The sequence below is a fragment of the Sminthopsis crassicaudata genome, chromosome 5, assembly GCF_048593235.1.
Source record: "Sminthopsis crassicaudata isolate SCR6 chromosome 5, ASM4859323v1, whole genome shotgun sequence".
Taxonomy (NCBI): domain Eukaryota; kingdom Metazoa; phylum Chordata; class Mammalia; order Dasyuromorphia; family Dasyuridae; genus Sminthopsis; species Sminthopsis crassicaudata.
The window spans coordinates 24,722,241-24,745,082 of NC_133621.1; the positions used below are offsets into that span (position 1 = coordinate 24,722,241).

General features: G+C 37.7%; 1 protein-coding gene across 6 annotated transcripts in view; it reads right to left on the reverse strand.

Annotated features, from left to right (window-relative positions):
- Window positions 1–338: 338 nt before the first annotated feature.
- Window positions 339–22,842, reverse strand: part of LRRC3B (leucine rich repeat containing 3B) — a 104,955-nt gene continuing 82,451 nt past the window's right edge. For all 6 annotated transcript variants that reach the window (XM_074268195.1, XM_074268199.1, XM_074268200.1 and 3 more), the window contains one exon: window positions 339–1,813. In XM_074268195.1, coding sequence (XP_074124296.1) covers window positions 873–1,652 — 780 coding nt within the window. In that variant the 5' untranslated portion in view covers window positions 1,653–1,813 and the 3' untranslated portion in view covers window positions 339–872. The remainder of the gene's footprint in view (window positions 1,814–22,842) is intronic.

Consider the following 22,842-nt stretch of genomic DNA (forward strand, 5'->3'; position numbering starts at 1 on the left):
GATCATAGGGTCGGAGTTCTGGAACTAGAAGGGGACTGGGGCCATTTTAAGATGAGGAAACTAAGGCCAAAGAAATTAATGAACATGTCCAAGGGCACAAGGTAGTTAAGGATTTGAATTGAGGGCCTGAGATTCTGAATCCAGCTTCTCCCCCACCCACCCCCCTATCAGGCTCCCTCTTCTATATATTTGCTTTTAAGCGTTGATGCTTGAAAACCCTCAGACCTCGGTTGGAAGTTGGCTTCTTCAGAGGCTCAGTATTTACATAGCTAAGCCACTTTGGGAACAAAGAGAGGGAAGGATATGTGAGGGAAATTTAGGCAATACAAAAACAAAAGTTATCAACAAAAATTTATTTCTTTTTCTTTTTTTTTAAAAAGACCAAGAGAGAATCTTTATTCAGTAGATGCTTCAGGTACAGCTCCCCAATTTACAGAAAGTTGTATTAATGCATCTTTCATTATGAGAGAGCTTTTGGCCCATAAAAGTCAACTCTGAGTATAGAAAAGGCAGGTGAATCCATAGCATCAATCTCTATCCAATAAATTACTCTGTTTTACATGGTTCAAAGTTAGGCTTTTATTTGGTTTTAAATTAAAAAAATAAATTTCATTATTAAATAGTGAAATGAATCTAACTAATGTTTACATAGTAGCTTACTTAGGAATATACCACCAGAGGAAAAATTATGGTGTAGGTCACCCAAACTAAAATCATTTTAATGTTAGGGTTTTGTTTAAGTCCAACAGTGGTGCAATTCAATTAAACTGAAATGTAAAGTCTTAAATGTATACAATGGATGTTGGAAGTAAACCACTCAGTCTAACGCAACCCAAAACCATCTTCCATCTCAAAGGTCGTCATTCCCAATACTATACCACAGTGCTAATGTCGTCAGCTTCGTCTGCTTTCTTTTGCCTGCTTGGCAGGGATTTCAAGTATTCTAGGTGCCTCCTGGCATCCTCCTGATTCTGCCGTACGTAATAAACCACGTAAGAGATCACCATAGTGAACCAGCCAAACATGGTGACCAGCATGGCGTAGTCTGTAGTCTTTTTGGGAAGGTTACAGAGGTCAGCGTCATTGGCAGCATTAAGGAAAGGCCTTCCGGCATGTTCGTCCAGCACGGAAGTCTTACAGATGACGTTGTTCGCTGTCTCGTGGTTAGATGCCATGCTCTTCAGGACCTGCTGCAAAGTACAGTCACAGTGCCAGGGATTGTTGGCGATCCTGGCCCTGGCCTTCAGGTTGTTGAAAGCGTTTTTGTGAACACTCTGAATGCGGTTATCAGATAAGTCCAGAGTCTGGAGTGTCTCGGCCACCCCCTTGAAGGCATGCTCATCTATAAACTCGATGCCATTTTTGGACAAATTGAGAACTCGGAGCTGATGCAAGTCCTTAAAAATCTCGTTGGGGATGGACGTTATCTGGTTGGAGTCTAAGTAAAGGAGAACTGTTTCAGGAGGAAGATCTCTGGGGATCTCCTTGAGGTTCGCATTGCTACAGGTGACATTTAAACCTCCAGAGGAAGAACAAAGACAGCCTTTGGGACACATACTGGCTGAATGAAAGCACAGTATCATAAGGACAAAACTTTGTAGGAGGAGACACATGGAGAGGGAACGAGTTAACCACAGGTCTACCAAATGCATGCTGGGACGTCAGCATAATCACAAGCCCATTCCTCATTTACCCCAACAAAGGTGGCAAAGGGTCCAGCCCAAGTCAAAGGAATGCCTCCTTGCTTTAGCTGAGGGCTCAATAGACTTCCATGAATGTGTGAGTGTCTTGCTCCCTCTTCTTCCACAGATGCCTGTAGAAAAAAAAAGGGGGGGGGGGAGACAAAGACAGTTCATTTTGGAAAGGGAGATCATGAAGCATCATCAATATAAAACCAGAAGTGACCTCAAAGGTCATTTATTGGCTTGGCTTAAATGGGAAGCTCTCCTGATCTTCTCTTCTTCTGAGCTGCTAGCTCTTTCTCCACAAATCACTTCAATTCTGTTTGGTACCAGTACACATCGGTACTTGATAAAGCTGGAGGAATTTTAAGCACCTTATGCATCATTTCTCTTTTTCTTTGTCTCTCCAAACTCTTTTTACATATTTAAAACCTGCCTCATGCCCACTTTTCTAGTTTTCTTATATTTTGCCATCCTCCATGTTCAGCTACATTATCTCCTTGTTGCTCCCTAGATGTGCCAGTACAATTCCTTACTTGGTATTTCCTCTAACTATCACTCACCCCTTGTCCTCCTTCCATGTCCCCTCCCTGCTTCCCTCCAAGATTACCTTCCATTTAAACTGGATATGCTTTTATGCCGTTAATTATTTATCAGTTAGTCATTTGTTATATCCCCCATTAGAACATGAACTCCTTCAAGACAGTCCATGTTCTCGCCTTTGCCATTCCCAGTGCTCTTCATAGTATCCAGCACACAGTAGGTACTTGTGAACTGACTGATCCTATTACTTAATAAATGCTTGTGGATTAATTGGCTGATCCAGTCTATCCCCCTCCCATTTGACAGATGAAGAAACAGAGACTGAAAGAGCTTAAGGTACTTGCTCAAGTTCACATGGGTAGATCCAGAGATGCAACTAGTTTGCATGGTGGTTAGAATTCTACACTTGAGTCATAAAGAAAGATGTAAGTTTGAATCCTGCCTTATACACTTACCATCTTCCTCCCCACCTCTCATAGACTCGTATTCTCCATGGGAAAATGGGGACAATAATAGCATCTATCTCCTAGGGTTGTTGGCAAGAGATTTGTCAATCTCAATTTCAATGAAATTTTATATCTAATATATATATGTGTGTGTGTGTGTGTGTGTGTGTGTGTGTGTGTGTGTGTACATATAAGTGTTTTACACATCCTAAAGTGCTATGTACAGTTAGGTAGTAGTAGTGGCAGCAGAACTTGTACTTATAATATTAGTACTAATGGTACTAGTAGTAATAGTAGTAATGATGCTGATAAATATTATAAAATGAATAAAATATATTATTTATGATGATGATGGGTGGTAGTATTGTTGGTGATGAGGATGATTACTAGGTCCTTTGATTAGAGAACCAGCATTCTTTCCATTGAAGAATTCTGGGAAGCAAGTTACAATTAAAAATGCTCCAAGGTGGATGGTATTCCATGTGGATTAGGAGGATCATTACATGGGTAATTTTCATTAATACCAGTGGGAGTTATCTACATTACGGGAGTTTCCTACATGAATCTCCGGGGCCCAAGAGAGTCGTCAATAAAGGACAACATTTTTGAGTTATATCGATTTAGTTAGACTCCAATACAGCAGGCACTTATGCTTTCTACCATTCCCTCCACATCTGGTATATCTTCAAAGCACAACAACAACGAAATTTAATTACATCTCCCCCTGCCACCTCTCCTTTTCACAATAATCGATGGATATGTAAATACGCTTTAGTCTTGTGTTTTGACAGCAAGGAGAAATCACACTAATATTTTGTGGTTTATAGCCACAGACAGGAAGGCTTGGTAACTGTTTAAGGGTTGATATGGAAAGGAGATGCTTTAACTGTACAAAGGGATTTTTAAAAGAGTGAATGAATGACAAAAAAAAAAATTAAAAAAGAACAAAGGGAGTGGATGACTTTGGCATTAACCTTAACATTCATGTGGTTAGTTAACAACATTTGCTAAAGAAGTCTTTCTCTTGGGCTGTTAGTTCTGTACTGGGTGTCTTGAAAAGCTTTAACAGAATGTTCTGTTCCCAATGAACCCCCTGTCCCTTTTATTTATTGAAAGCATGTATAAGTCTTCACCTCCTAACCAGATCTACAGATAAGAAAGAACCACAAGCCTTTTCAATTTTCTCAGTAATAAGAATATTATGTAACACATATATTAAAAAACCATCAAACTCCAAGCAGAAAAACGTTGCATCTTCCTATTAAACACAACAATGAATTTCTAATCATGACAGGTCCATCCAGTTCTACCTTTGTATCCAGAAGGCAGCTCAAGCTGGGTGAGATATATTTATATAGAAATGACAGAGAGGTTCATTGGAAAAATGTGAGGAAATTTGTAGAACCCTGACTGCTGATAGTGTTCATGTGGGCATGGGCGGTAGTATTCATGTGAGGCTGGCTCCCACCAAATGTGCTTAGCAGCAGTTCACACTGCTATCGGGATTCTCCAGCCTTGTTTGGTGACAATTCAGGGAATGGTCCAATAATTCACAATGATGTTATGAAATTCTCAAAAATAAAACTTTTAAGTCAATCTAAGTCTAAATAAAGCACGTCTTCCAATTTTTAAGGGAAAGGAATTAAATTCAGAAAAATAATGTGAACAAAGGTAGAGGGTTGGAATTTCTAATAGCTAGGAATCCTTGTGTACAATGACAAGACTGGATCAAAGAATTGCAGATTTAGAAATGGGAGGGACCCTAGAGGTCTTTAAATGCAATCCTCTCATTTTCCAGATAAGAAAATTGAGACCTAGAAGTCCCCAAAGCCTAAGGTCATATAGCTGAGTTAATATATTAGATAAGCCTTTTTTGATTCCAAACACAGTGCCTTACCCATTTTAACTAAGCTATTCTTCTATACTGACATTCTCTTTTCCCCATCTTTTCTGGGATCAGAATTCTGATTTGATTGCTATAGGAACTCCCAGTAAGGAAACTTCCTTTACCAATATAAATCTGTATGTGCTTTTCACTGAATGGTTAATCACCTTTGCTGAGTCAGAAAGTCAATATATGTTGGAGATGGCCCATGAACCCAAGTCTCCTCCCTACTAGTCTAGTTCTCTATCTACTATGCACTGATCCTGAAATTTTCTAAGGAAAGTACGCATTCATCAGCATTCTATATTTAAGTATCTTACAAAGCATAATTTTCTTAGCTTTTGCAAGCAATAAGGAGGCAATGATGACTTGAATCTAAATCCCTATGCCCTTTACTGTATGATCAGTGTGATCTTGAAGAGTTCCTTGCTCTTTTCTGAATCACTATTTTACATCCAAAATGGGGGTGATGATGTCTGCCCTTCAAACTCACATTGTTGTTACAAGGGTCCAGGGAAGTAATGGGCATGAAGTACTCTATTGAGATGAGCAATGATTGATTGTACTCTACCTTATCCTTTCAGAAACTTGGATTGGTATCACAAGGTCCACCATTGTTGTAGAAAGTGACTTTTCAAAGCCCCTTTAAGTGCATCTCTGCATAGAATCTGCACTTAAGAGTCCTGAATCTGGACTTAGAAAGATTCAGGTTAAAATCCTGCCCTAGATACTTAAAACAGCATGACCTAACACAAGTCACTTAACATGTTTAAGTCTTGGGGCAGCTAAGTGGTACAGTGGATAGAGCACCAGCCCTGAATTCAGGAGGACCTGAGTTCAAATTTGGTCTCAGACACTTAACACTTCCTAGCTGTGTGACCCTGGGCAAGTCACTTAAGCCCAGCCTTAGAAAAAAACAAAAACAAACAAACTAAAAAATATGTTTAAGCCTCAGTTTTTCCATCTGTGAAATAGGAGTAAAGAGGCAACACAGTACAATGGTGAGAAGGCTGATCTTGGAGTCAAGATGATTTTGGTTTAAGTCTTACTTTTCATCTTAATATTCTCATATTTAATATGCAGCCTATTTGTGGCCTAACTTATGTGATTTATGCTTTTTCTTCTATGAGAAAGAAATTTTTAAAAACATCCACTTTATTGGGTTATTGTGAGACTCAAATTAGGTATTATATGTAAAATGTCCTGCAAAAGCACAGAACACTCCATAAATGTCATCTACTAATTTCTGTGTCAGCTCTTCGAACCCCTTCAAATATGCAGCTGTGACCATGATAGGAGGACTGTCTCTGAAAGCAGAGTCCCATCTCTAATATTATTTGTGTTATTGTAATAACAGCCTCAGTTTCCTCATCTGCAAAAAACACTAGATTTGTTTCCAGCTCCAAAATGATCATTCTATGTTCCTTTGATCTCTTTACAAACATTTTGCTTTCTTTCCATTTTGAGTTGATAACTGTCAATTCAAAATAAAACAAACATGGGTTAAAACTGTCTGGTGATTGGGCGGGGGGAGCAATCATGGCAGAAAGGGCAAGACAGTGTTTGACCAAAGTGACTTGAGGCCTCCTTCCCCCACAAAAAAAGAATAACAATCAATCATCCACTGTCTAAGAGGGATGCTGAAAGAGTCCTGTGACAGGCCTCTTGTATGCTTGTACACATAGTATGGATGGCCAATTTTAGGATCATAGATCCAGAGCTGGAAGGAAATCTCTGAAATCAATGACTTCATCCATCTCCTAATACTGACGTAGTAATCTAAGTGGCCTGCCCAGAGTTGTGCAGGTAGTAATTGGTCATTGGTCAATCCAGGATTTGAAGCTCAGTGCTTTGACAGCAAATCTGGTGCTTTTGCTATCATCTCACCTCACAGGAATGCTGTGAGGACCAATGGAAATTACTTTGTAAATTTTAAAGCATCTGAGAAATTCTAGCTATTATTGTTGTTTTGAGCCAAGTGAAAACTTACACAGAGAGAGCACTTTGTGGTTTATATCATGCTTTGTATCCATACCCCTGTGTGACAGAAGTAGTTGAGCTCAGGAAAGGCCAGTGACTTATCTCAGATCACCTCCACTGAACCCTTGCTTAGCCTGGAACCCAAGTCTTTTGACTTTAAGAACCAGCCTCTTTCTGCCCGGTCATTGAGGAAGCCTTGGGACCAAATCAGCCACACTGAACCCTAAGCCGGGATGAAGATCTCACTCAGGAATCAACTTCAGAAAGGTTTGGCAGAAAACAGGTCTAGGGAGAGCCAGGGCAGCTTTCCAAAGGGAAGATTTGGAGGCTCCCCCTACAGCGGCTCCCTCTGAAGCAGGGTGAGCGACTATAGCTTGCATCTATCTCATTTTACACATTATGGGCTTGAGACTCAGATTCAAGGACTAATAAGTGCAAAAGGTACCATTTGAGCCAGGGTTCTTGAAGGGAAGAAGTAGAATAAAGAAGGAGGAAGGGAACAGAGTTGTAGAAACATAGATAAGGACAGGAGATAAAATAGAGACTCCAATAAGAGACCTTTTACTGCCCACTTTTCCATCACTTATTTACTGTTAATTCTCCCTTCCCTTCCTCTCCTTTTCCTCTCCTCTTCCATTCCCTTTCTTTTCCCCCTCTCCTATCCTCTCTTTTCCTCCCATCCCTTCTCCTTTTCTCTCTTCTCTTTTCCCCTCTCCTTCTTTCTCCTTCCCTCCTCTCTCCTCTCCTCTATTCTCTTCTTTTCCCTTCCCTCTCATCTTTTTTCCTCCCCTCTCCTCCCCTTGTTTTCTCTCCTCTCTCTTCTCTTCCATTCCTCTCTTTGTTCTCTCTTTGCTCTCCCTCCCCCTTTCCTTGTCCTTCCCCATTCCCTCCCTTCTTATTTCTCTCTCTCTCTCTTTCCTCTTCTCTTTTTCCTTTCTCCCTTTTCTTTTCTTTCTTTCTTTCTTTCTTTCTTTTTAACAGGGATTTACGCTAAATTTATGTGGTATTATCCTGGAATCCCCAAGGAGACTAAGGGTAATTTTATGGGGTCTGTGAAATTGGATTTAAATATATATGTATGTGTGTGTGTGTATATATATATATATATATGTATATGTATATATATATATATATATATATATGTACATATATATATATATATATGTATGTATGTATATGTATACACATATATCATCATTCACTTCTAATGAAACTTTAGCATTTCCTTCAATTATTTAAAAGCATGATGCTGAGAAGGGCTGCACAGATTTCCCCAGACTGACTGCGAAAAGGGGTCCAGAGTGCCCAGAAATTGTCCAGAATCTCTGCCTGGGTTTTAAGCAAGGCAACATCTGAAAAGTCTGAATTTGAAAAGTACAAATCAATCACTCCTCCTGAAAACTCATCTTCTCTTGTCTAGTTGGAGAGGGAGGGGACTGGGGGAGGGAAAATAGTACTAATGACCTCGTTATGATTCATGGCAAAGAAGCAAGTTTATTGTTATCAATGTGAGGTCTCTAACCTGAGTCACATCCTTAGCAAGAAAGGCTGTGTCACTAGGGAAGGGGAACACAAATGGACTTCTCTAGAGCCATGTTTTTCTGCCCTGGGCTGCCCTAAGCTGGTTTACTTGGTCTGGGGTCACCTTACCCCGGTTACTGCAGCCATTGATTGTTCTTGACCTGTGGTTCCACTCTGGTCTAATTACCCCAGCCCCAGGAGGGCTGTGCTTAGGATAAGGTAACCTGGTTAGCTTTGAATGGTCTTCAAGGCCCAACATACACTAGAATTTTAATTTTTGTGGGCTAGTTACCCAACAGAGCACAGAACTATGCTAAAGGCTCACCTCCTTCACAGCTGACTGATGCTCTGAGTCACAGAAAGAAGGATTTGATTCGGATGAAGCATTTTAAACAGTCACTGTTCCCAGAAAACAATTAGGGTTGGCGTTGTTGGGTTGAATATTGAGGGTGACTCTGATACATCACCCTGCTGAAGCAGAGCTGAGACTCTGTCTCCTCCCTCACCATAATTCTCTCTAGTGGAGTTACCTGCCTTTGGGGACATTGGTGCTATTAAAGGGGTGATCGAAAAATTCACATTAAGAAAGAAGGAAGTAATCTTTAATGTAAAAGGAATGGAGAGAGACATAATTGGGCAAAAAAAGCTCAAGTCAACAAGACCTGAATTTGAATCCCAACTGACACATACTGGCTGCGTGACCGTGAGCTAAGTATCTAAAGCTCTCTGAATCTTAGAGAAACATCAGGGTACAATGAAAAAAAAAAAAAAAAAAAACCTTGATCTGGAGTCAAATCCTCTTCTCTGGGCCTAGTCCAAAACTAAAATGAGGAGCTCGGAGTAAATAGTCATCCAATTAGAAATCTTCATTCCTCTCCCTTCCTGGTAAGGTCGGAGACCAACTCTCATCTCCTTTACCTTCCAAGGCCATTATGAAGAGCAAATGAAATAATGAATATAAAGTTCTGGGGAAGCTTTAAACAAATATAATAGGAATGATAGAAGTTTGAATTAATTGGTAAGATCAAAGTCCTCCAGAAATGCTGAATCACCCCTAAGCCTCCAGGAGGCACTTCTAGAGAATGTCATTGGGGTCAATACTAGTAATAACACTGCTTTTATCCAGACTCTGATTTTGCTTAGAAATTATAATTTGCTTTCTTTACAGGATTCCCATGTTGGAGATAACTTGGGCTAACATAAAGTGGGGGGACTGCCCAATTGGCCTGTAATAGAAATGATTTTCAGGCATGGCAAGGCCCCCACTACCACCACCACCACCAAAAATAAAATGTCTGGTTAAAGAGTATCTCTTATATTATTATTTCTCCCTGTATTTTACTTTATTTATTCTTTCTAGGAATACTATGTATCTCCAGATTTATTCTCTGACCCCTCTTCATTTCTGTGAGCCTTTCTTTGTAACACAGAAAAATCAATCAATATAATTTATGCAACTTTTGAATATCCCATATTTTAGAAACTCTCAAAGTTCTTGCACAGTGAAGGTAAAAATTTATAATGATGTCCTTGTCTATTTTATAGGAAAAATTAAGAGTCATGAGACAGCTCCCTACAGGATGTTATTTACTGCTGACCCAGGACAAGAAAGCCCCAGTGTCCATAATTAAGACTCTGGGCTCAGACTCTTAGCTAAGAGCCTTCTAATAATGGTCATCTTCTACAAGGTTAAATTCAAAAGGGCTCCTGCCTTTTTCTAATACCATTCCAACCTGAAAGTTCCTGATCCTGTTAGAAGGGCACCTCCTAGGGGATTCTTAAAGGTATTGTAATTGTAACATAGTTAGACTTGGACTTGGAAAAGGCCTTCAAGGTCAAATAGGCCATCTTCCTCATTTTGCAGATAAGGAAACTGAGGCAGAAAGGTATAATTAAATGAAAGAAACCTGTGTAAAATTACATGTAAGTGCCAGAGCTGAGATTTTAATCCAGATCTTCCTGCCTTCAAAACCAGCCATGTTTTCAATGAGACAAAGGATAATCAAACTTCAGGGATAAACCAACTTTGGAATTCCCTTATTCTCCAGATAAGTATTAGATCTGAAAGCATGAAGACTTGAGTTCAAATTCAATCTCTGACACTTAGTCTCTTAACTCTTATATGTCAAATGGGAATAAAATAATAACTACTTCTCAGGATTCTTGTGAGGATAAAATGAGATCAATATTTGTAAAGTAATTTATATACCTGTGTGCATCATATAAATAATAACTATTAGCCAATTAGGTAACTGAAGTCTAGAAAAAAAAAAAAAGGAAGCATGTTCAAAGTCACACAATTCAGAAACTGAAACCAGATATCCATCGCAAAATTAGGGTTAAGGTTTCTCTTTTTCTTTCTTATCAGCTGCCCCTCAGTCCACATCTAGGAATGAGCAGTCAGCAGTTTTGTTTTCAATTTTCTTTTCCAGGGGCAGCTAGGTGGCGTAGTGGATAGAGCACTATCCCTGAAATCAGGAGGACCTGAGTTCAAATGTGGTCTCAGACACTTAACATTTCCTAGCTGTGTGACCCTGAGCAAGTCACTTAACCCCAACTGCCTCAGCAATCATCCCAAGGCAAGATGAAGCCCCTGTTACCTGTTCCAATTTCCCCTTTGCCCTAAGAGTGGACCTCAAACTTTTAAAATGAGCAAAAAAGCAAAAAGAGCTCTGACTATAGATACCTTTTATAGTGACAGAGAAGAACATAGCTCAAAACATGAGGATCCTAAAAGCAAAAACATCTCCAGATAAAGTCTCAAAAGGTGATATAAGAAGGTCTCCATCTCAGAAGACTCTTTTGGAAGAATTCAAAAAGTATGTTAAAATTAAATTAAAAAACCCCAATTAAGTACCAAATTTGAAATTCTGAAAAATAAAAGAGGAGATTAATAAAATTGAGAGTGAGAAAATGGGGTGGCTAGGTGGCACAGTGGATAGCACACTAGCTCTGAAATCAGGAGAACCTGAGTTCAAAACTGGTCTCCAACACTTAACACTTCCTAGATGTGTGACCCTGGGCAAGTCACTTAACCCCAATTGCCTCAGGAAAAAAGTAAGAAAACTAGTGAACTAATAAAGAAAACTAAGAGTTGATTGAACTTTCCAATAGTGAAGAGGAATTTAGAGCAATTAGAAACTATTTTGCCCAACTGTATGCAAATAAATCTGATAATCTAAGTGAAATGGTGAATACTTATAAAATTGCAAATTGTACAGATTAATAGAATAGTCTCATTTTAGAAAAAGAAATTAAACAAGTTATTAACCAACTCCCTAAGAAAAAAATGTTTTTACAAGATTTTGCAAAAATGAATGTTGAAAATTAACTATGCTTATGTTTTGAAAATAAAAAAGTTTTAATGTAAAAGAAGATATTAAAAAATCCAGAGAGAAAGAGAGAGATAGAGACAGAAAGAGAGAAAGAGAGACAGAGAGAGGAAAAATGAGGAAAGGAAATGAGAGTTATGGAAAAGGAAACACAGAAATAATCTGGAAAAAAAAAAACACCTTTAAGGAATAGTTTTAGCAAAATGGAAAAAGAAAACTCAAAAAAACAGAATTTGTGTAATGGAAAAAAATAATGAACAAAACAACTTTTTTAAAAGTTCAATAGGCCAAATGCAAAAGGAGATTTAAAAAGCTAACAGAAGAAAATAATTCAGTATAAATTAGAATTGAACAGATGTAAGTGAATGAATGACTTAATGTGACATCAAGAATCAGTAAGAATTTTTTTTTAAAAATGAAAAAATAGAAGAAAATGTAAAATACCTGATTGGAAGGAGCAACTAAACTGGGAAATAGATCTAGGAGAGACAATCTAAGGATTACTGGACTTTCTGGAAACTAATGATGATGAAAGATGTTATCTAGGCAGCATCTTTCAAGAAATCATCAAGGAAAACTGTCTTGATATTCTAGAACCAAAGGGTACAATAGCCATAGAAAGAATCTACCAATTGCCTCCTAAAAGAAAGAACAAAATGAAAATGATGAAGAATATTTTAGCTAAATCCAGAATTATCAGGTCAAGGAGAAAATGCTACAAGCAGTCAGAAATAAACAATTCAAATACCAATGAGCCACAATAAAGATTACTCGGGACATAGCAGCTTCCACTTCAAAGGATTGAAGGGCCTAGAATATGATATTTCAGAGGACAAAGGGACTTGGATTGCAGCTAATAATCAACTATCTAGCAAAATTAAGCATTATCGTTTCAGGGGAAAAGATGGGACATTGAATAAAGTAGTGTATTTTCACTTATTTTTATGGAAAGATCAGAATTGTAAAGAGAATTTGATCTTCAAATACAGAAATCAAGAAAAGCATTAAAAAAAGGGAAGGGAAAAAAGTCTGTTTTTAAAGGTTACGTGTTTACATGCCTATATGGGAAGATGAATTGATTAACTCTTGAGAACTATATCTTTGTTAGGGATATACTTAGAGAGTGTATGTATAATTTGACTTTACTGTGATAATATAAAACAAGTAACTAGGGGTAGAAAAAGAATTGCAGTAGAAAAAGAGAAAGAGGAAGGTAAAATGGGGTAAATTACATCACATGAAGAGGCAAGAAAAGACCTATTTCAATTGACAAAAAGAAGGGAAAGATAGAGACAGAGAGATAGAGAGGAATGGAAGAAATAAGGAAAGGAAAAATGAAGGGAGAGGGAATGAGAGAGAGGAGGGGAGAGAGGTGGAGACACATGCCTATTGAGAGAAAGATATGACACAGAGGAGAGAGGAGATAGAGACATACTCAGAGGGAGAGACAGAGACAGACAGAGAGAAAGAAAGAAAAACAGAGACAGAGAAAGAGAGAGAGAGAGAGAGTGACACAGAGGGCTGGTAGAAAGAAGAGAGGGAGGAAAGGAGGGAGAAAGAATGAGAGACAGAGAGAAGAGAGGAGAAAGGAGTACACAAGTACACACACACACATACACACACATACACACACACAGAGGCAAAGAAAGAAAAAAGGTAGGGCAGGAAGATTAATTAAATAGGATATAAAGAGCACATCTACAGAATTAAAAGTGAATTGGACCTAAGAAATCTATTCTAGTTCCTCTTCCCCAGCTTTTGCAGATGAGGAAATTGAAGTGGAGACACACATAGAAAAAGTTAGCAGAGTCAGAATTTGAACCCAATTCCTCTGATTCCACATCGTGAACTAGATAGGCACTGTGCTAAGATACTTTGGGAATTTAAGGAGCCAGCAGTCCTTGTCCCATAAGGCTAACATGCCATCAAAGGAGACAGCAAGTAGACTTATGAGCATATTCAAAATAATGACTCTCTTCCCTACTCCACACTACTTCTCCCACAGGAGAAAAGTGTCCCATTCTTTCTGTTTCCAGATGTGCGGTTTTGTGGAGCATCTGGTAGGGCTACATGCCTCACATCTCAATTTGGACTGATAAATGAATATGCATACTTTGGAAGCAGGTTGGTTTAATTTAGCTTCATTCTCCCTTTCTCTGGATGGGAGGGGAGGTGTAGACTGCTAAAATGACTTTATCTGGACAGTCGAGTGACTGGCCTTCTGTTGGCTTTAGAGGAAAATCTGGAAGTCTTCTGAATATTCACAATTCTATACACATTTAGAATTTAGAAGAGGAAGGAATGGGATAATGCCAATTCTAGGTCATGGGATATAATGGAAATGAAGTTAGTGGATGCAAGGTCAGATCCTGCATCTTACTGGGCATCTCTCTAACAATGGGTAAGTCACTTAACCCTCTGCTTCAATTTCTTCATCTGTAAAATAATTTGGAGAAGGAAATAACAAATTGCTCCAGTATTTTTGCCAAGAAGACCTCAAATGGGATCATGAAGGGTCAGACACAAAAAAAACAATTGAACAAATGATCAAAGACAGGAAGCTTCTTAGTTGAGTCAACATGGTAAAGAGTGATCGTTTATTCAGCAGTCCCATAATCCATCCATATTTCTTCAAAATGTACTCTCTTCTATCCTCCCCAACCAAAACAGTCAATAAATGGTAGGTCATTCAAGGCAATAATCATACAAGATGATGATGTTAGTGGATTGGATGACCATAGACCCTGTCTAGTTCTAAAACGGTAATTTTAGAAAGGAAGCATTTCAGGAACTCGGGATCCATAATTGAGAAATAGGAGCTCATACCATCAAACCTTGCCCCTTTTTACAGATGAAGAAACCAAAATCTATAAAGATGTAGTGACCCATTTCAGGTTACATGGAGAAAGCTACATCCTCCATAAGGCATAGTCAGAGCAATGCTTAGGACCAATAGAAACTATAGGATCTATAAAAAAGATTTGGATCCCACTTCCTTTTTCAGTTAATAACATGTAACTGGAATAGATTTGTGCATTCCAAAGTATATATACAATATAAATATTTACTATGTAAATATACACTATAATTTATACAACTGGGATATATTTATCTATGACTGTCTGAAGGATGGGCATGATGTTCATATAAAAAGGCAAAGAAAGTCACAGCAACATCCTTTTTCCTTTTATAAAGTCAAAGATATTAAAATGATCAACTTTTTTGACATTTCTTTTTCATTGTGAAATGAAATACACTCAGCACAAACTGCTTCTGCCAAAGGGCCTATCTATAATAAAAGCCATGAGAGCCTATAGATCCTTAATCTAGCTTTGCACAGAAGTCATATAGAATAGTAGATAGTGTACCATTTGGAGGCAGAACCTGCATTCATTTTCCAGTCCAGATAATTGTTTCCCCTGTTTTTAAGTTTATTTTGTGAAAAAAAAAGTTGTTTTAAAAAATTGTATGATTTAGAAAAGGGAAATGAATATTTGGTTACTATTGTGTAACCTTGACAAACCTATTTCTCTTCTTTAGGTCTCAGTTTTTTCATCTGCAGAGTAAGGGAATTGATATCAGAACTTTGAATTGCCTTCTCTCTCTTTTTCCTCCTTCCTTCCTTCCTTCCTTCCTTCCTTCCTTCCTTCCTTCCTTCCTTCCTTCCTTCCTTCCTTCCTTCCTTCCTTCCTTCCTTCCTTCCTTCCTTCTTTTCTTCCTTTTTTTCCTTCCTGAATCACGGAGAACACTGGTTTTTTCTCTCAATTTGGATTGCAGTGGATAGGGAGTATAAAATAACAGAAATTTACCTTTGAAAGAACTTTAATATTTGCTCCAATAAAAAAATAATGCTAGGAAAAAATGAAAATAACAATAAAATGCCTTTCCAATAAAGTTTTAGCAGTACTGAGCAGAAATCTATCATTTTCCTCCATAGTTTTTCTGTGAGATGGACCAGAGGTAGATTTCATCCATATAATATCAGCAAACCTTATTAAAGCCTATGTTTACCTCTTTATACAAGCCGGTTCAGACAACTGCATAGCATCATAGATACTGAAATGGCCTCAGGGTCAAAAAGACTACAGATAAGTCACTTCACCCAGGAAGGAGGGAAACAAGCATTTATAAAGCACCTACTAAGTTCCAGGCATTTGCTAAGTGCATTTTAAATTCCCTCTCATTTAACTCAGTGTCCCAAGAAGCTTTCTAATTCAGACAATTATAAGAGAAGTTGCAGATATTCATTGATACAGGAAATTTCCTCACTGGGAGTTCTGCACAACAACAAAAAAGTCACAAGAAGTAAATAAATTAAAAAGATAATTGTTTCTCCTGTTTTCAAGTTTATTTTGTGAAAGAAGTTATTAAACTAATTCCATGACTTAGAAAGAGGGATTGAGGTGGGAATCTGCTACCTATGGTTCCTATAGTGAATGAGAATTTTCTTCCTTAAAGGTCCTTAAATCCTTGGAAACCATTTTTAAAATTCTTCTTATCTAATTCTCTCTGAAAAACAAAAACAAAAACAAAAACAAAAAACAAAAAACAAAAAACAACAACAACAACAACAACAACAACAACAACAACAACAACAACAAAACAGACAAAAAAGGTTTTTTTTTCATGCTGAGACAATGTTCCTTTTTGGCCTTTCTCTCCAGCAAGATGATCACCACAGTTTTTTGCTAATGTTTATATTTATTATTTAGCAGGTTACATGTTAATTGTGAGACTTCCTAGGAACCCATCCACCTCCTGTTGATCTGTTTTCTTTTTCAACCTTACTATTATTTCCTCATAGGTGCTTGTAGCCTTTTCAAATCCTTACACATGAATTGTACTACAAAGAAATAGTAATTGAAAGAGTCTGAGATTTGAAATCAAAGAACCTGAATTCAAATCCTGGCAAGCTGCTTATAGTCTTTGGTTCTTTCAATAGTGAATTTCTATTGTTTTGTCCTTACTGCCTACTGCAATCTAAAATGAAAGAGGAAACACTAGTGGTCTCTATAATTCAGCTGACTTTGAATAGTTTGCACATAGAAGAATGGAAAATATGGTTCTCTTGACCCCTTCTATCCAATTTTGATGCAACTGGACTCTGAGAGCCTGAGTTTGATCAAACTATTGTTCTGCTATTGTTTGATCAAAAGAGAGAATGCAAGGAGCACATAGTAGTACAATAGATAGAGATAGAGCACTGGCTCTTTAGTCAGGAGATACTGAGTTCAAATCCAGTGTCAGATATTTGGCATTTACTAGCAAAACGAAGGATTTAAGCTCTATTTTTTCTTAAGGGTCTTTTCCAGTTCTGAATCTATGGTTCTATATTTCCAGAGTGATCTTAGATTGAAGAACCAGAAGGTGTTTTAGAGACAACTAATGCAAACATCTAATTCATAGATAAAGTAATACATTTAAATAGCTTAATGACTTGTCCAAGATCACATAACTTATAAGTGACAACTAGAGATTGGAACTTAGATTTTTCTAACTCCAAACACAAAGTTTTTTCAATCACTGAAAAATTAACCAATAAGCATTAATTAAGCACTTACTCTGATCCACATTCTGGGGAACACAAAGAAAAGAACATGTAGTTCCTTCCAGAAGCTTACATTTGAATCCAACCATACTATCCAAAGAGATATATTCACAAGCTGCTTCTGCAATAGCAAGTCCAGAATAGATTCAGATGCTTTGTAGCATACAAGGAGAGATGATTAGTGATTTTGAAAAATAACTTTGCCCTGCCACAAAATTACCACCTTCCCAATGGCCTTTGCAACGACTTCCACTGGTAACTCCTGAAATAGCCAAGTTTATAATATATAGGCTTCTGGGCTAAGTTGTTTTCAGAAAATACCTGAAATATATTTTATCAAGTTCAAATTGCTCTTTCTTATAAATAATTAGTGAAGAAGCAACTCAAAGGATGCTGCATTAGCACTGCTCTGAAAATCATCTAACTCAACCCTTTCACTTGTAAGATGCAAAAACTAAGGCTGAGAGAGAGTAAGGGATTGACCCAAAAGGTCATCCTCCCAATGGTAATACCAAATGCACAGGGAATAGAAATGCTTTAGGGTTTGCAAAACATTTTACACATAGCAATTCATTTGATATTTACAACAAGCACACAAGACTTAAATTACAGGTATTATAATCTTTATTTTACTGATGAGGAAATGAGAAAGCTGATAGGCAGTACATAGCAGTAGATAAGAAGCCATCCTCAAAGACTGCAATATCAGGATTCAAGTTCTACTTTTACAAACCCCAGCTCTATAACTCTAGAGACTGAACTACTCAGAACTCTAGAGGCCCTAGAACCTCTTTACAATCTTAAAAATCATTGGATACTCCTCCCCAAAGGGCTTTTGTTTAGGTGTACTATATTGATATTTATTGCATTAAAAATCAAAACTTCAATATTATTATGAAAATAGTTTTAATCTCATATCTGCCTTGAAAGGATCTTGGGACTTCCAAGGAGCCTCTGCACCACACTTTGAAAAACACTGCTCTAGGAAACAGGCTGTAAATTACAGAGAATGTGCTAACCCTGCATTAGTAGGAAGTGTTTCCTCAGCCAGGAGCTTGACACAAGTCCTATATTTAGACCTTTTACTGAGGAGTGACACAAGTCCTATATTTAGACCTTTTACTGAGGAGTAAACTGAGTCCCAAAGACATTAAATGATTTCCCTGAAGGCTCATGTTTCATAGTGATGGAGAATACACTTGAACTATTTCTCCAAAGAGACTACTTCCCCTCCCTGGGGCTTAAATTCCCCTTCAGCCACTAACTTCTTCTGTGATTCTGGACAAATGACTCTCTCTCAGCCGTGGTTTCATCAGCTATACACCCACAATCATATCTGTGTTGTCTACTTCCCAGCTTTCCTGTGAGGTTCAAACAAACTAATATATGTGAAGCTTTATGTAAGTTGGAAAATGCTCTTCAAATGCAAGCTTATATGACAGATGTAGGGACTGTCCATGGTACTACAGCCCAAATGTCCTCACTTCACTTCCTTCTCCTCAATAGGTTTTTTTTTTTTTTTTTTTTAACTATAATTTCAGGAAGAAAATGAATTCCTTTCCTTCTGAATCAAAAGGCTAGGTGCTAACATTGGAAGAATCCACAGGTTTCTTAGGTTTTTGAATTCATGGATCCCTTTTGCAGGCTGGGAAAACCTACAAACCTCTTTTAGGAACAATATTTTTAATTGCATAAAATAAATAACAAATGCATACAGAAGAAACACTTCTACTGAAACATAGTTATAAAAATAATTTAAATGTATAAACCCTAAATTAAGATTGAGTTCCTTCATTTTTAGCTGATTAAATTTAGGTTGTGGAGGATGAGTTTTCTAATGCTACAAAGATAAGAAGCAGAAGAACTGGGAGGTAAATTCAGCCTCTGTGGTTTCAACTATTCAATACTCCATCTTTATTTTTCTACTTGCTAATAATGAAAGCTAGCTCACACATGATAGCTAGTCCCAAAATAAATCCAAGTAAGATTTAAGATCAAAAACAGACATGGAATCACTATACAATGGGCATGACTAGAAGCAGTACTAATAAGATGCAGTAATACCAAAGATGGCATATTGTAAAATTGGTCTTACAGTGCTCTTTCCTTTACTGTTTGTGAGGTGTACTGCCCTATTAATATTTACAACAGAGTTAATGACTAACACATAGTTACATCTCTCTCAAAAGCCAATGAACAACGCATACTTAGTCTCTTCCCTCCATCTAGAGGCACTGAAAAGTAAACCCACATGAAGAAGTGGATATCAGTGATGCAATGAACCAACAAGGGGGCAATCCTTTAAGATACTTCTCAAAAGTCAGAACTTAATATAATTTTATTCTAATAGTCTCTTCCCCTCAGAGAAGCAGCATAGAGCTGTGAAAAATGTCAGAAACTGAGACACCTAAATACAACTCCTTCATTAGCTTGGTAAACTTTGGTATGTCCCAATTTCCTTGAGTTTCAGCTAATTCATGATAAAACAAAGACTAAGGATTAGATGGCATCCAATTTCCCAGCTCTTGATTTAGAATCCTGTGATATATAAAACAAGAAACTTAATCCTAGATCATTGTGTTAGGACAAAAAGGGACCTTAGATATTATCTAATTGAAACCTCCCATTTGGCAGATCAAGAGATCAAGACCACAAAAAATAAATGACTTGTTTGAGATAACCCAGATAATAAATCATAGAGAAGCCTACTTCCAGTTCAAAGTTTCTATGGTTCAGATTTTTTTTACTCCATTTTTTTCAAGTGATTTCGACTGTGTTACTGAATTATTATTTTGTACGTATTGTTCTCTTAGTTAATGGATACTAGTAAATATAATTCAATCTAATTCAACAAGTGCTTATTAAGTATTTAGTCTGTACAGTATGCTTGGAACTGAGGATGTGAAATCTAAATGTTGCTGTCACAAAGAAGAATACAGCTTCTGGATATCCCAAAAGTCTTAGTTCTGTTTTGAACTTTAAAACATTTTGGGACCCCTGTATGCACAAGTAAGAGAATACAAAATAATTACAAGAACGAGAAGGAGAGTAATATAGCTGGGGGAATCAGGAAAGGCTTCACATAAGAGGTAACTCCTGAGCTGAACCTTGAAGAGAGGTATGGATTCCAAGAGGTCACTAAATAGAATTCCAAGTGTGAGGGACAGCCTGTGTAAAGGCCTGGTGAATGGAGACAGAATGATGGGTAATAGGACTATTATCAGATGAGGGGAGGGAAAAGGCTGTTCATGAAATTTCTCAATATTTAAAAGGGCCTTGTACTCAAAAAGGTTGCGGACTTCTGCTCCAATAATGATTTGAAATACTATTTCAAAGATCTCAGTGGTGAACTCTCAGCAGCTCAGATAGGCAGAAATGAAATGGGTTTTATGGGACAGAAAGATGTGTGAGCAGACCCGGAGGTCAATATCTGGTTTTTTTAATGGATTGAGGGTACTGCTGAGCATGGCATTTTTCAATGCCTTTCTTGGGCATCCAGCCACTCAAAAGGAGACCCATATAAAATATCTGGACCCAATGGCCCAGTGAGCCAACAGGCAGGCACTTTTTCAAAAACCATTGTAGCATACACCAAATAAAATCCTTTTGCAAATGACATAGGAAAGAAAGAGTCTGGAGTTTATTGACTTAGGAGAAAATAAAATATCAGACTGATCCTACCTTCATGAAGGTGAACTGAAATCAACAAATAGCAAGCCCTAATGAGACAGTCAATGATTATAAACTTTGAGAGATCTTCCAAAATCCATTGGATCTTCTGGAAACCTATAAGGACCCTATCAAGTGGAGTTGTCTCCATGATTTAGGCCAACAAGTCAAGAGAGCCACTGGATTACATTTTAGATCTCTAAATTTCACTTCAACTCATCTAAACTGCTTGAAGACCTATTGTGACTATTTCCAGAGGCAAATTCCCTTTTATATTGTTTTAATTTTAAGAAAATGATTTTTAAATTTTTCAGGTAAAATATTCATAGCTTCTTCAGAGATACACATACAAACTCTAATGCACATGTTCACAATCATATGATCAGTCCTGTTAGCAGTTACTGGTCCCAAATTCCTTTCAGCTCAATTATCCTCTCTGTTTCTGTCTGTTTCTGTCTCTCTGTCTCTGTCTGTCTCTGTCTCTATGCCTCTGTCTATCTGTCTCTCTGCTTGAGTGGCTGTTTTTTTTTTTCTCTCTCTCTCTTTTTCTCTCACTTTCTGTCTGTTTCTCCATGTGTGTCTTCGTCTCTATGTTTCTTTGTTTTTGAATCTGCTTGTCTTTGTGTGTGTGTGTGTGTGTGTGTGCGTGTTTGTGTGTCTTTGTATCTGTCTGTATGTCTCTTTTTATTCTGTGAGAAAGGAGGGGGATGATCAGGTGAGGGAAGATAGGGGGAGTCATTCTTAGTTACTAAAGACCAGGCAAACAATTCATAGAATAGGATTTCCATTCACAGTCTGATATTCTCTCATCCCATAACCATAATCTTCTAAAAAGGTTGAATATGCAGGAAATCATAACATGGACCTCCAAGTCCTTCTGGTCCAACCCTCCCAATTAACAGAGGATAAACTGAGGCTCAAACAAGTCCAAGGCACAAAATTACCAAGGGACAGGGCAACTATTTGATCCCATGTCTTCTGTCTCCAGATTACGCCCCTTTCCCCTACTCTGCATTGCCAAATGCTCCCATTCATTCCTGATTGTATTGAGGGAAGGGAAAGGGACCTAGACCTATCAAACTTATTTTCCTTATTCCTCATACAACCAGGAAGGATTAATTGATCCATCTCTAAACTTGTACTTTCCTCTTTGTCAATTGGGAAGGAGGGCTTATCTATGGTTTAAAGGTTTGGGTTTTTTAAATGTAATTATAATCCACATCTTAAAAATAATAAAACAATAGCAAAGAACTCACCTGGTAATTTTCAACAATAATTAAATTTCTGAGGATGGGAACTACTACTTGGGTTGCTCCTTATTGAAGATTAACGGCTTATTCTACTCTGGATACCTGTGAGTCATCACTTCTCTGAAGATAGAGGGGATTCATTCTAAAAATAGCGACACCTTGCTTTTCCCATCCCCTCTCCCATCAACCCCCTACCTCCCCAAGCTCAGATTTGGCTTCTAGAAATTCTGCAACCAGATAAATCTCCACCAATCAACAAAATAAAGAAATCAAAAGGAAAGTTGGAAAGGAGATTCATAGCTTATCCTTTCTATCTTGTCATAGTTCAGCCCAATGCCACAGGGAGTCACCAGGCTTCAAGTTAAACATGGTTTTCACTTGGGAACCACCCGGAAAAATTAACAACCACCCAGGGACCCAGTTTTTGTCAACAACAAACCAAAAGAAACTTTCCAGTCCTGTTTAATTGTGAGTACCAGACATGGAGACTTCCCTTACACCTCATTCTGACATCATTTATATTTGCATAAAATAGAATTGGACTTCTCTATCTGAGCCTTCACTTTAGCTACATGGAAGTGACAGGTAAGAAAAAAATAGAGATAATAGTATCCTAAAGGAGGATGGGGAATCAGTCAGAAAAGAGATAATCACCCTTAGAAAAAAGAAAAGATGAAATTATGCAATACCTGCTATAACTTAAAAAAAATTAACTGATTTAAAATTTGCCAGAAATGTCAATGTTTTTAGTGAGATGGCAGGAAAGGGATCCAAGTGTCTTCTAGGAACTGACAGTTTAGTGTTCTAAAAGTTAAAAAATTGGGGTCTTGAATTCATGTGAGTGAGCCTGTGTGTGTGTGTGTGTGTGTGTGTGTGTGTGTGTGTGAGTGAGAGAGAGAGAGACAGAGAGACAGAGAGAGAGAGAGAGAGAGAGACAGAGAGTAGAGAGACCAGAGAGAGCCGAGACGAGACAGAGACAGAGAGGA